The 11,924-nt window shown below is 40.3% G+C and overlaps 1 protein-coding gene across 2 annotated transcripts; it reads right to left on the reverse strand.

Annotated features, from left to right (window-relative positions):
• Positions 1-4,012: 4,012 nt before the first annotated feature.
• cpeb1b (cytoplasmic polyadenylation element binding protein 1b) lies at positions 4,013-10,402 on the reverse strand. 2 transcript variants are annotated; one of them, XM_043243359.1, is made up of 12 exons: positions 10,370-10,402; positions 9,594-9,762; positions 8,699-8,890; positions 8,068-8,276; positions 7,647-7,899; positions 7,379-7,492; positions 6,530-6,634; positions 6,133-6,269; positions 5,789-5,987; positions 5,615-5,709; positions 5,380-5,460; positions 4,013-5,308 (listed from the first exon to the last, which is right to left on the reverse strand). In XM_043243359.1, exons 2-12 carry the CDS (start codon positions 9,676-9,678, stop codon positions 5,198-5,200), a joined length of 1,581 nt encoding a protein of 526 aa, XP_043099294.1. In that variant the 5' UTR covers positions 9,679-9,762; positions 10,370-10,402; the 3' UTR covers positions 4,013-5,197. The 2 variants fall into 2 exon arrangements, with proteins under 2 accessions (XP_043099294.1, XP_043099292.1); XM_043243357.1 differs by having other exon boundaries at positions 10,255-10,387.
• Between the last annotated feature and the right edge of the window lie 1,522 nt (positions 10,403-11,924).

Consider the following 11,924-nt stretch of genomic DNA (forward strand, 5'->3'; position numbering starts at 1 on the left):
AGTTTTGATCCTGTCGATCAGATTGTTTCAGGTCTACCGCATCTTTTCCAATCCAATCCAAATTTAATTCAGATCCAGTCTCCGTCAGATTGATTGAACTGTTCACATGAAGCGTTTTCAGTCTGCTTGAGTCATCAGTCCGATTGTAGCAGATTGTTTGGGTGAATGTACGTTTTTTTGTGCTCACTATGAAGGTAGATTCACACAGAGTAATCAAGGGGTTTAGAAAGCCATGGAATATGAACAGGAAGATTCTTCAATAGCAATTCCTTTGACAACAGCCTTTTTTTGTGTTATTCCACCAGTCGTAACTGGAGGCAGAGAGATGGGAGCATTAGCCTCAGTAATGATAATGAAAGGCCGCAGCTGCACTGAGCTACGAATTGCTTTTATATAAGGCAACACAGCCACAGATAGTCATAAATAACAAGCATTTCACAGAATATCAGCTTTCATGCCAAGTTTTAACACTGGCTAAGTCTATCAAGGCAATCTGTACTATCATGCTAACAGTATGACATTATGATCACAGTGTGACACCACACACACACACACACACACACACGCACTGGAATACATTCTCACACAAACATCATGAAGAGCAGCCAGACCAAGGAGGCAGCACTGTCTCCATGACAACTGCCTAGAATGTGGAGATCAGCATCAGCATGCTTGTCCACATCTCTGCTGCTCTCTGCCGCTCTCTCTCTCTCGCTTCCACTTGGACCATCTCTTTCCCTCGATCTGTCAGTCTCTTCATCTCCCACCGGATGAAGATGTTTCTTCTGAAACACTGTGCAGCACAGCAGACATCAGAGAGATGTAGTATGAGAGGAGAAAGTCAAAGATCTGTTGAACAGATTGTGTGATATGTCTGGAGTTCATGTGGAATAACACAAACATTTAAGTATAAAACTCTATGCATATATATATATATATATATATATATATATATATATATATATATATATATATATATATATGCATAGAGTTTTATACTTAAATATTTAATGTTTATATATATATATATATATATATATATATATATATATATATATATATATATATATATATAAATGAAAACAGAAAAAAATCTGAAATAAATATCACGCTTTTTTATTTATTAAATGTAGTTTATTTCTGTGATGCAAAGCTAATTATATATATATATATATATATATATAAATATATATATATATATATATATATATATATATATATATATATATATATATATATATATATATATATATATATATATATATATGTGTGTGTAGTTTCTGTAACCAAAACCTTTCATGCATCTGCACCTGTGTCTTTTTAGGCTTTAAATGAGAGTCAAGCAGTGAACTGTTTAAAATTGCTTGCACCTGTGGCTGCACCTGTGCCTTGAGATGTTTCAATCTCTGTCTGGACCCTGTAGGGCAAAGATGTCTGAGTCAGGCCCTCTGGAGCACAGGATGTAAATCATACTCTTGATACAGAATAAATGAATATGTATACTTTAGGTGATTTTTCAAATCCAAAGTATATACAAAAGCATGATGTCACAAAAACGTGGCGACAACCAGTAAAATGTTCCAGTGTTCTGTTCAGATCTGTAATCAAATAAACCCTAGCACAGTATATCATAATTTATCACCCACAATCGCCTTCACTGACGCAAATGCAACAGCGGCATTGCTATTTTATTTCTTTATAACTAATGTTGGAAACTGGAATATTTCATATTTACTGGGTTGCATTTTTTTTGCAGACTGATATTTTTAAGTGCCAAAAGGAATCCTCTAGTGCCTGCAAGAACATGTGTTTTTTGGTTTAGGTTTGCTAACTACCTATTTAAGGGTTGAGCAGCTCATTTTGTTTTCCAGAGCTGCAGGGTTTTACTCCCTCAGGTCTAGTTAGTTTGTAGGATGGAGTAAAGTGGTGGCAGATTCAGCCGAAGCCCCTCCCCCTTTCCCACGATCGTTTAGCAGCTCTCTGTCCTGAGGAGAGGCTTCCTCAAAGAGGCACAGTTGAACCCTAACCCCATTACCCTCTGTTTCCTGCAAGAGCTTTAGTTTACAAACACAGGGGGATGGAGGGGGTGTAGAAGACACTTCCACAATTCAGCCATGTTTCCGTTTCTCACTTACTCTCTCAGACTATATCAACACATGATACGCAGCTCCTCCACTGCAATAAAGAGGGGGTTAAACAAATAGTACTTCATCCAAATGAGTAAAAATGCGATAACATGCAAAACACATGCAGCTTTAAACAGCATAGGACTTATACGTGAAGGTTACATTACAAAGCAAAAAAAATTAGATCTTAGTTTTGCTTTATCAGATCTTTTATCGCCAATTAATAGAGGCCCGCTTCGTAATGTCACGGTATTTAATTGTTATTTTTAATGAACATGGCTGACAGGGATGGTTTAGACATGCCAAGACATGGCTCCCCAAGTGTATCACCAATGAAGAAATACAGCGTGATGTCGATGAGAATTGTGGCCGAATGAAAAGCGCAATTACATATCAACATTTTTAACATTATAATCCTGGGTAATATTCAATCAGCTGATTCTAATAGGAACATTTAAGTAGTAAAAATCAGTTTCTTATACTATATGTTCATCTGTTACATCAGATACGGGCTTGTTCTATTAACAGAACTGAACAACATTAATATTGCTGGATTCCAGCATTAGTGGGATTAGTCATAAACACATGGCTACCATGGCTTCACAGTGAAGTCAACAGAAATTTAGAGCAGCTAAATCCAACACTTTTAACACCACATACGACCTCTGAGAATACAAGGGCAACGGCAGCATGACACAAAATAAATGGTCATAAGCTATGGTAAATAAATATTCCTCTTTACAAGACAACTCTATTCAGTGGCAGTGTTTATCCATTCAGTCCAGCTGGGAATGAGTCTACTATAACACGTTACGCCCACGTTTCTCATACAGACCTCATTCAGGTGTAATATACTAATGTGTAGATAAAGCGTCGGTGAGAAAATCTTCGTGCTTATGTGTGAGCTTAAACGATCTGTGCCAGGGACCAACCTCTCGTGCCAAGTGATCAGATTACCTTCTGACGAGTTTCAGATGGTGTTGGGGTGTTATTTCTGTAGTGTCAGTGGGATGTGTATAAGAGGAGGAGAAACAGGAGGTTATGTAAACGCAGACGCTCGTCATCCTCCACACACCTGTGATTCCTGGATGATTCACACGGACTCAGCTGGCAGGTTCTTCTCACACACACACTCTTCCAGACCTTTACTCTGCATTCAAGTTCCTATTTGGAATTATCCACTTAGCTGTAAATAACGCTTAGCTGGTTAGAAAAGCCCCTGCTGGAAACAAGCATCCTTTACCATTTATATATATATATTTTTATTTTTTTTTTTGCAAGCAGCATGTGTATTGCCCTTTCATCATGCTATAGATATTTTAATAAGGAGTGATTTGGAGGTGTGCAGGACTAACATTTTCATGGCTTTTTAGGGAGAATTGTGACCGATAGTGTATGGGGCCAAACCAACCAACTTACGTTCTCCAAAAAGGAAATAAAATGCATTAAGCCGTCAATGGAGTGAGGAAGAGAAGATGCTAATGGTTCCACATCTGGAAATCTAAAATCTGGAACCAAAATGCACGCATATTTAAAGCCTATACCTTACTAGTACATAGTAATCAAGCCATAAGACTTAGCTTCACTAATCTGCACTACCAAATTATTTGGAGGAGGAGAAAAAAAAAAAAAAAAAAAAACCCAGCTTGCATTGACAAATGCAGCACTTCCACCTACTGGCCAAGTAGAATCAGTGCATTCCTAGACATGTTGAGAAAAGAGACCTTTTGTAAAACTGAATTTGACTATACAGGCATTCATTAGATTAATATTGCTAGTTAACTTTTTTGTAAAAAAAGCCAAAAACTTGCATTTCTTAAATGCGAAATTCCCAACTATACAAGCAAAGACCGGTCATTTAAAAAGAAACATTTAGTCAGAACAAGTAATGCTTAAACACCTTTATTGTGCCAAAATTCAAACTTCACCTTGTAAGCAAACTTGGCAGACAAACAATGAGGTAGAATGACAGAGGAGCTTGAGAAATAGCTCTGCATGGAATGAAGAGAGAAGACAGTCCTAGTTCTGAAAGTAATGTTATCCATTCAGACATTCAGCAGGGGATGATTAAAGTGACATTTGCATTTAGTCTGCTAAGGCTCTTGGTACATTCAAGGGAAGTCTATGGTTTTAAATTCAACAAGCAGCCATTAGGGTTCACACCCACAACACCTGCTGATGTACAATAAGTGATTAAAAACCTACCCCTTTACAAAGTGCAAATTAAAAAGTGCAATAAAACTACGTGCAGTCGATGGCCATTCTCATTTCAGGATTAATATATCAAGTCGGTTTGAAATCTGATTGAGAGCAGTAAAAGCAACGCCTAGTGGAGGCACGCACTGAAATTGATCTGGATTGGCAATTAGATCTGCAGGGTTATGCGCAAACCTCTTGTTCTACCAAACAGAACACTGATAAGGCAAAAAACATGCTCCAAAAACATGGAGGAAAAAAAACCAAAAGCGCAAAAATTAAAAATCCGCCAGGTGGATTGCTATTCGACCTTTTCCATGCCATACCTTAAAACTGTTTCATGTAAAAATTTATGAAAAACTAAAACTGTGAAAAAAATGTCATGATGAAAATCTGGCTTTTGTAGTTGCATCAAAAGTAAAAAACCTTGGCAAAAAAGTGCCAGAAAAAAAAAAAAAAAAAAAAAAAAAAGCTAATGTGAAAAGGGAAAACCAATTAAAGGCACTGTATGGCTTCCTTCTGTTAAACAAGGAGACTTTAGAATGATTTACCAAAACAAAATAGCAACCTATATAAAGGGGGGAGAAAAAAAAAAAATCCCCACATAACACCAACCATGGCCTGAATCTCAACTTTGTTCAAAAACTCTGGGTCTCCCCATTCACGGACCCCAGCTAACCCATCTCACTGTGTACAGTGCCAAAGTGAACAAGCCAAACTAAAAAGAAAGTGCAACAGTGAACTTTCTACAGTGTTTCCCCATGCCCCAACTCCTGGGAGGGCCTTTTGAAAGGGGGCCGACTCTGGAGCGGTTCCCCGAGGGGAGCAGGCGCAATGGACATCCAGGCTGAGGCATCGTGCTGCCATGCGTGGTTTCAGTTGGCGTCCCGCTTCTTCTGGTTGCGCATCAGAGGGCGGTGGTTACTGAGGATGTCCATGGAGTGCTGCCTATGCCAGCAGGAGCGACAGTAGTATTTGAAGCAGGTCTGGGGACGAGAAGGTCATTAAATGATGCATCTTAAAATGCACAGAGACAGAATTGAGCAAGTGCACACACCTTATCCCTGCAGAAGAATGGCCCAGGCTCACGACTGCATGATTGACAGATGGCATCCTCCAAATATGGGTCAATCTGAACCTTAAAAAAAAAAAAAAAAAAAAAAAAAAAAAAAGGTTTCATATCTACCTCTATTGCACAGACGTGTTGCAAATGTGACTAACAAAGGGCCAACTGAACTCATTACCATATTTAATGAAAGTAAAGAAACACTGGGTTTCATATTCCACTTTACCTTCTTTGTAAATTTTGGTGTCTTTATCTCAACAAATGCAGCACTCACAGCTTTCAGATAACTGCGTTGGTTGTTAAAGGTTACACGTCCAGACCCTGGGAGAAAAAAAAAAATTCAGTTCTCAGTAATCAAGTACATTAACCTTGATTTAACAGGTGGGGGCAGTATCCTCACCAATGGGGTACTTGTGCTTGTCTGTGTCAATGCCTGCATACACAACACCTCCGAACAGATCATTCATGATGCTGGCCAGGGCCTCAGCATTCAGCATGCCATGCAGGGCTCCTACAAACACAGTATTCCTAGGGTCCAGCCTTTGAGAGGGGCAACTCACATAGTTACTGTCCGAAATCACCCAAGGGATCACCTGTGCCTGAGGGTCCCCAAAAAAAAAAAAAAAAAAAAAAAAAAAAAAAAAAGTTAGCATCAACTAAAACAATTACACATGCATATTTTAGGCCACTTAAAACTAACCAGGTCAACAGTACCATCTAATCCCATCCTAAAAACCAACTTACATCTTTGCAGCGCATCCTTCTGCTGGACATTTTGAAGTAATACTCGCTGTAGCCCTCAGGATGGAGCAGATCTTCAGTGCAGTCCTGTAGCAGGCCACGCACGGACTTGTCTGATTCAAACACCAAGTACACATAACCTGTGGGGGTTGGGGTTAAAATAAGTCACATGATCAAAACATTCAGTCCAACCATCACGCAGCCATCTCCAAAACTGGACTACACAAATGTTAAGTTGGGTATTAACATCTTGCAAAGAATTGGGGAAAAAAAAATAAAATAAACACCCCCACCATGTGTATGAAGGGTTTTTGTAGTCACCAAGATGTTGAGTGCCATGAGCCGCACCATCCCACAACAGTGCTGTAATAAAATAAGTTTCCTACCCTTTCAGCATTACCTTTGGGCATATTACCTTTCGGAGGGCAGCGAGGGTGCTTGCCATCCTTACCCGGCCACTCCACGCTGAGAGGGCCATAGCATTTAAAAGTGTTTATCAAACCAGCTGGGGACAAAAACAGAAAAGCCATTAGTCCAGAAGCAAACAGGGTTAAGGCATACCTATATTATTTAGGTTTCTGTGAACAAGACTAGTGAAATTGTAAAACCTAATGATCAAAACATTTACAATAATTATAGCTTTAATATCTATATGCCTAATATATAAATCTCTCATAGGTCATGCATCATACACATCCCAGACAGGGCCGGTTTCCCAGACAGGGTTTAAAAATTAAACCAGAAGTAGGCCTAATCTGGAATAGCTAATCTTCATTTAAAAATGGCTTTCTGAAAGAGATTAAAGTACAGATCACCAACTCCCGGAAGATGAAGTCCTGAACTACAATAAACTAAAAACCAGCTACGCTTTTCTGATTAAAAAGGACAGAGGTTGCCTGTAAAACATGGAATGAGCCAAGAAATGCTTGAAGTTATATGGAACTGAGAAGCAAATCCAAAACTTAAAAAAAAAAAAAAAAAAAAAAAAAGCTACCCAATAAACTACATGTCAAGAGTAAATTTTTAATTATTATTATTCTCCTCACCTTTATATATTAATGTCGCTTTTCTATGCATGTGCTACTTACAAGACACTTTAGAGGAATAACTACGTTTACTGGCAACGAGGACAAAGAATTGATACCCCTTTACATGACTGTGACAAACGGGGTAAAGGGCTAAGGGGTAGAAACGGGTTTGGGCCTTAATGTGGACAATTTCACATTTGCATTAAAAGTAGTTATTCTACCTTCAGTGATGTCCCAGGGAACTCCTCCTAAAAAGACCTTGCAGGAGTAAATGGGATTTTGGTAGTGTCTGGGGGGCAACTGTCCACTCCATGTGAAGGTAGCTTCATTGATGGCTGTGGAGCACAAATTTACAACATAAGCACAAGAGCAACACTTGCATGTATTGATAACGACCAGTACAGAGAACAGCAGCGAGAGAGAATAGAGGTTTCAGGAGGGGGATAGCCTATGAATTCATGTGCTACAGTAGCTTGCAATAGGCCATACAGGCTGCCTGTCTGTGAAGCCAGGCCTCTCTTTCAATGCTGAAGGGGCTCTCAGGGGTCTTCATTAGGTCCCAGTTGGGCCAGATGGAGGCACCAGGCCAGCGGTGGGACAGACCACCACTTGGGGTAGCACTGGGTGGTGGGGTGAGAGGAGAGCTACTGTGGTCCATACGAGAGCCCAGAGCTAGCTTGAGAGGATCCCGTTGCATACTGGACATAAGAAACGGCACAGATGGAGAGATCCTCAAAGACGACTACAAAAATAAAAAAAAAAGGCAAGAGAGAAGTTAGCACCGCCAACAAGAAAGATCAAAAACAATAGCGAGCTAAAATTTGCCTCAAAACACCTCTAGATCATTTAAAAAATAAATTGATCGCATTTAAAACGCCACACACAAACAAAACCATCTCGAAACACTTACCAGCAGGTCCGAGAGGTGATCAGAACCAGAGCTGAAGCCACTGGTCTCAGAGTCCACAGGGCTAATGGAGTGAGAGTCCAGGAAAGACTGAGAGTTTAAGCGTGCCATACCAGGAAACTTTTCTAGGAAATCCGTTGCGCCGATGGAAGGCTCAGAGTAGCTTGGAAGCTTGTTGGAGATATGGCTGGGAGTCCCCAAAATCCCTTGGACTGGAAAAGAGTTGATAAATATTAAATACTTAAAAGACCAGGCACTGTTGTATTGCTTACAAAACCCTCAGAACAAGCACAATTAAAAAAAAAAAAAAAAAAAAAAAACACACGCAAGAATAGCTGAAAAGGAAAGCTCTTATTGCAGCTCTACTGAGAATTACCAGTCCATGAGGCAGGCCGAGAATCTGTCGCTATCGTAAACAAAAGGCTCTGACTCACTGTTACAGGCCAAGTAAGAACGGTTTAAAAAGTTCTTAAGACAAGTCGAAAAGACTCAATAAACTTCAGTTTTATAACCATAGCCTATCGAAAATATTAAAACTTGGAACCAATATTGCATTAATTAGAGTTACATCAATGTACACCTAACACAGTCAACATTACCATACGGTTGCTTTAGTGTTTTTCATTCCACTCACGTGAGGCCGTGTTGGTCTGTGCAGAGGGATCGCTGTCATGGCTGCTCCACGGTCTCTCCCAGTCAGACAGGCTGAGGGATTGTAGGCCCAGACCCCAGTTATTGACGTCAGGCAGACCCCTGGATGAGTCCTGCCCACCGCTGGGAAAAAGCATCCTGCTCCGGACCGCAGACAGGTCAGAATCGGGACGACCTGTTAACGGCGTCCAGAAACAAAAACACTTTTTGGCGACTCTGCATCAGCAGTGGGAATAAAAAGGCATGCACAGTAGAGAAAGCATCAGCTCTCTAGACTCGGATAAATCACAATACGCCTCCCTCCGCCTGGCTAAACCGCACATGAGCAGCTGTCTCTGCAGAGACGACCCACCCTGCATGTGACCCAGGCGCTGCTGCCCTCACAGCCCCTTGCTAATGACATCGGTCCCCGGCCTCCTCGGATGCCACACCACTGAGCATTCCTGACAAATTCTCCTGCAAAGAGGCAGCACCCCCCTCCCACCTCTGGCTCAGACACCCGAGGTGGCAGGGAGAGAGAGTTTGCTGCTAGCTGCAGGCTAAGAGACAAAACTCCAGTGGATCGCAGGACTGTTGCTATTGGCTAAGTAGCTGAAGAATGAGCAATCTGGGCTTCTCATGCACAGCTGGACCGCATCCAACTGCTTGCCCCAGCCCTGATTCAGCAGCCTCGGTCTCGCCTGCATGACATTGCATGACCGGTGCTGTAGTGATTCCCTGTGCACGTGATGCTCGAAAGCAGGGCCAAAGCTAAACGTGCAAACAGCATTACCACAGGAAGCGGAAGCTGCTGTTTTTTGTTACGTGTATAGGAATTGCATTTGTTAACAACCTTCTACCTCCGAAGCGGAAAAGGTCGCACACAAATTAGGGTTTACCATTAAAAGGGTCTCGCTTGCACTTGGCAGTGGGAGTTGTGCAGACGCCGCTCAGATCCAGAGAGTTTCCCAGCATGGTGTTCATCCTGGAGAACGTGTCTGCGTTGCTGCATGTGGACAGGGCTGGAATGTCAGAATCCAGGCAGTTAAGAAGTCTGGGATTCTCACTCTGTCAGAACAAAACATATGCATCACAGAAACAGTAAAACACAGGCCTGATTCTTTCCTTGCCCCCCTTCCCTCGCTGTTTTTTCCCCTAGTTAGTAAAACAATAGGATGTCATAGTATTTGAAATGGAGGATAAGATTATTCTAGGCCACCATGTACGCATGTGTGTTAGTGTGTGTGTGTGTGTGTGTTAACCCGTCACGCATGCTGTTAAAATGAACTATAAAGCAGCCAATGATAACATCTGACAAGCCCAATCAATGGCACGTGTATTAATGGACCCCTACTTCCCTGTAAACCGCCATTACTGCTGACAGATACAGGCTATTTAAAAGCTCGACAACAAAAATGGGAATGGAATACCTTTCCCCTCCACTTCTAAATTACCTCAATATTTTAATAAGGTAGCAAACACACGTCAAACAACTGCTAAGGAAACATTTAAGACGCTCACAGCAAAAGGGCCGCAAGATTCAAACCCGAACCCACTCACCAGAGAAAACGCCATGGTAGAACTACCAACCAAAATTATCGAAAACAACAGCTTATTTAACTCTCCTACGTCTACTTAAACCGTCCGAAGGAAATCTTGGCCTAATTAACAACACCTGTGCTCGGGTCAAGCGCCTCTTTCTCTCCCGGGATCCAGGTTTTCTCGAGTGACCAATCACTGACTACATACTGATATTTATTCATGAGGGGAGGGCACGCGACGAGCACGCGACGTTTTCATTGGTTAATTTGCCGTTTAAAAACCTACAGTATCTTTTAGATGTCCCCAAATCATCTTCATTATAATATCATTTATTAGAATATTTCTGATCCCCGCAAGAGTCTAATTTTCTTACCGTTCGTCTTATTCAGCAATTATATATAGTTGTTCGCGGCGTCTGATGTGTTGTGTATTTTACTGTTTTACTGTCGAGATTTATGAATATATTCATATATATATATATATATATATATATATATATATATATATATATATATATATATATATATATATATATATATATATATAAAATAAACGTGATCACTTTTTGCCATTATATTCAGTTGGATAGTTGGAGCAAGTCGCATCTCATCACATCGCGTGTAAATGTCTTTAATTGACAGAAATCAGAACCATGGAGAGCAGCATTTAAAAATTATGCCTTTTTCAAAGACACTACACAGCTTTGAAATAAACGCTTTGATAATAAAAACGAAAGTGATCGGCCACAGGCATATTGCTAGAGTGCTCGGTAGCAGTGTTGCCAGGTCCAAGAAATATTTACAGCCCAATGGCAACTTAAAACTATATCAATTTTTCCAGTGTCAGTCAGATTAAACTAGAAAACTGGATTCACGCAAAGGGCTTTAAAAACAGTTAGAAATGTAATTAACACACACACACACACACACATATATATATATATATATATATATATATATATATATATATATATATATATATATATATATATATATATATATATATATATATTACAGTTTTCTCTTAACCATGTTATAGCACGCAATGTATTTTTTACACAATCTTAAACATGTCCTCGCTGATGTTTCCTGACCCTGGTCAGAAGTACTCGTGTACTTTTTTCTCTTCTCTCCAGATCTGCTGTTGTTCCGTTTACACACAACATACAAATTAACATGCACTTTCAAACTCAGGAAGCACAGGCTATTAATAAATGTTATAACCAGCATGCTTACTAAGTGAACTTGAACCCTTGTGTTATGTTTTTGTTCTAGTTTTTCTTTTTCAGAACCTCAGAATGTGAGAACGTGCTCTCAGACGTCGTGGCCCGACTGTGCATCCTCATGTTGATCACAACTGAACAGAACTCTCTACAGAGTTGTTTTAGACTTTTGTGCTCTCTTCCCCAGCCTTCTCAGCCGGCGCTGAACAGATTTCAGCAGTAAAAAGAGAAAGCATCCGTGGTGATGGTTTGAATTCATGGCAGTAGATGTTTTTTTCTTTGCATGTTAGCTCGAATCCTCATATTTAGCATTTGCAATACTTGCAGAATGCTTTTCTATCGTTATTTGGCTCCATTCCCACTTATTATCGATTGCACTTATTTTTCCTTTGTCTACAAACATTTTGCCCCAAGACTGCATTTTCAAAACAGCCCACTTGTGCGGAAAAACCGCGACCCTGGCAAC

The sequence above is a fragment of the Puntigrus tetrazona genome, chromosome 7 (genome assembly GCF_018831695.1).
Source record: "Puntigrus tetrazona isolate hp1 chromosome 7, ASM1883169v1, whole genome shotgun sequence".
NCBI classification, from domain to species: Eukaryota; Metazoa; Chordata; class Actinopteri; order Cypriniformes; family Cyprinidae; genus Puntigrus; species Puntigrus tetrazona.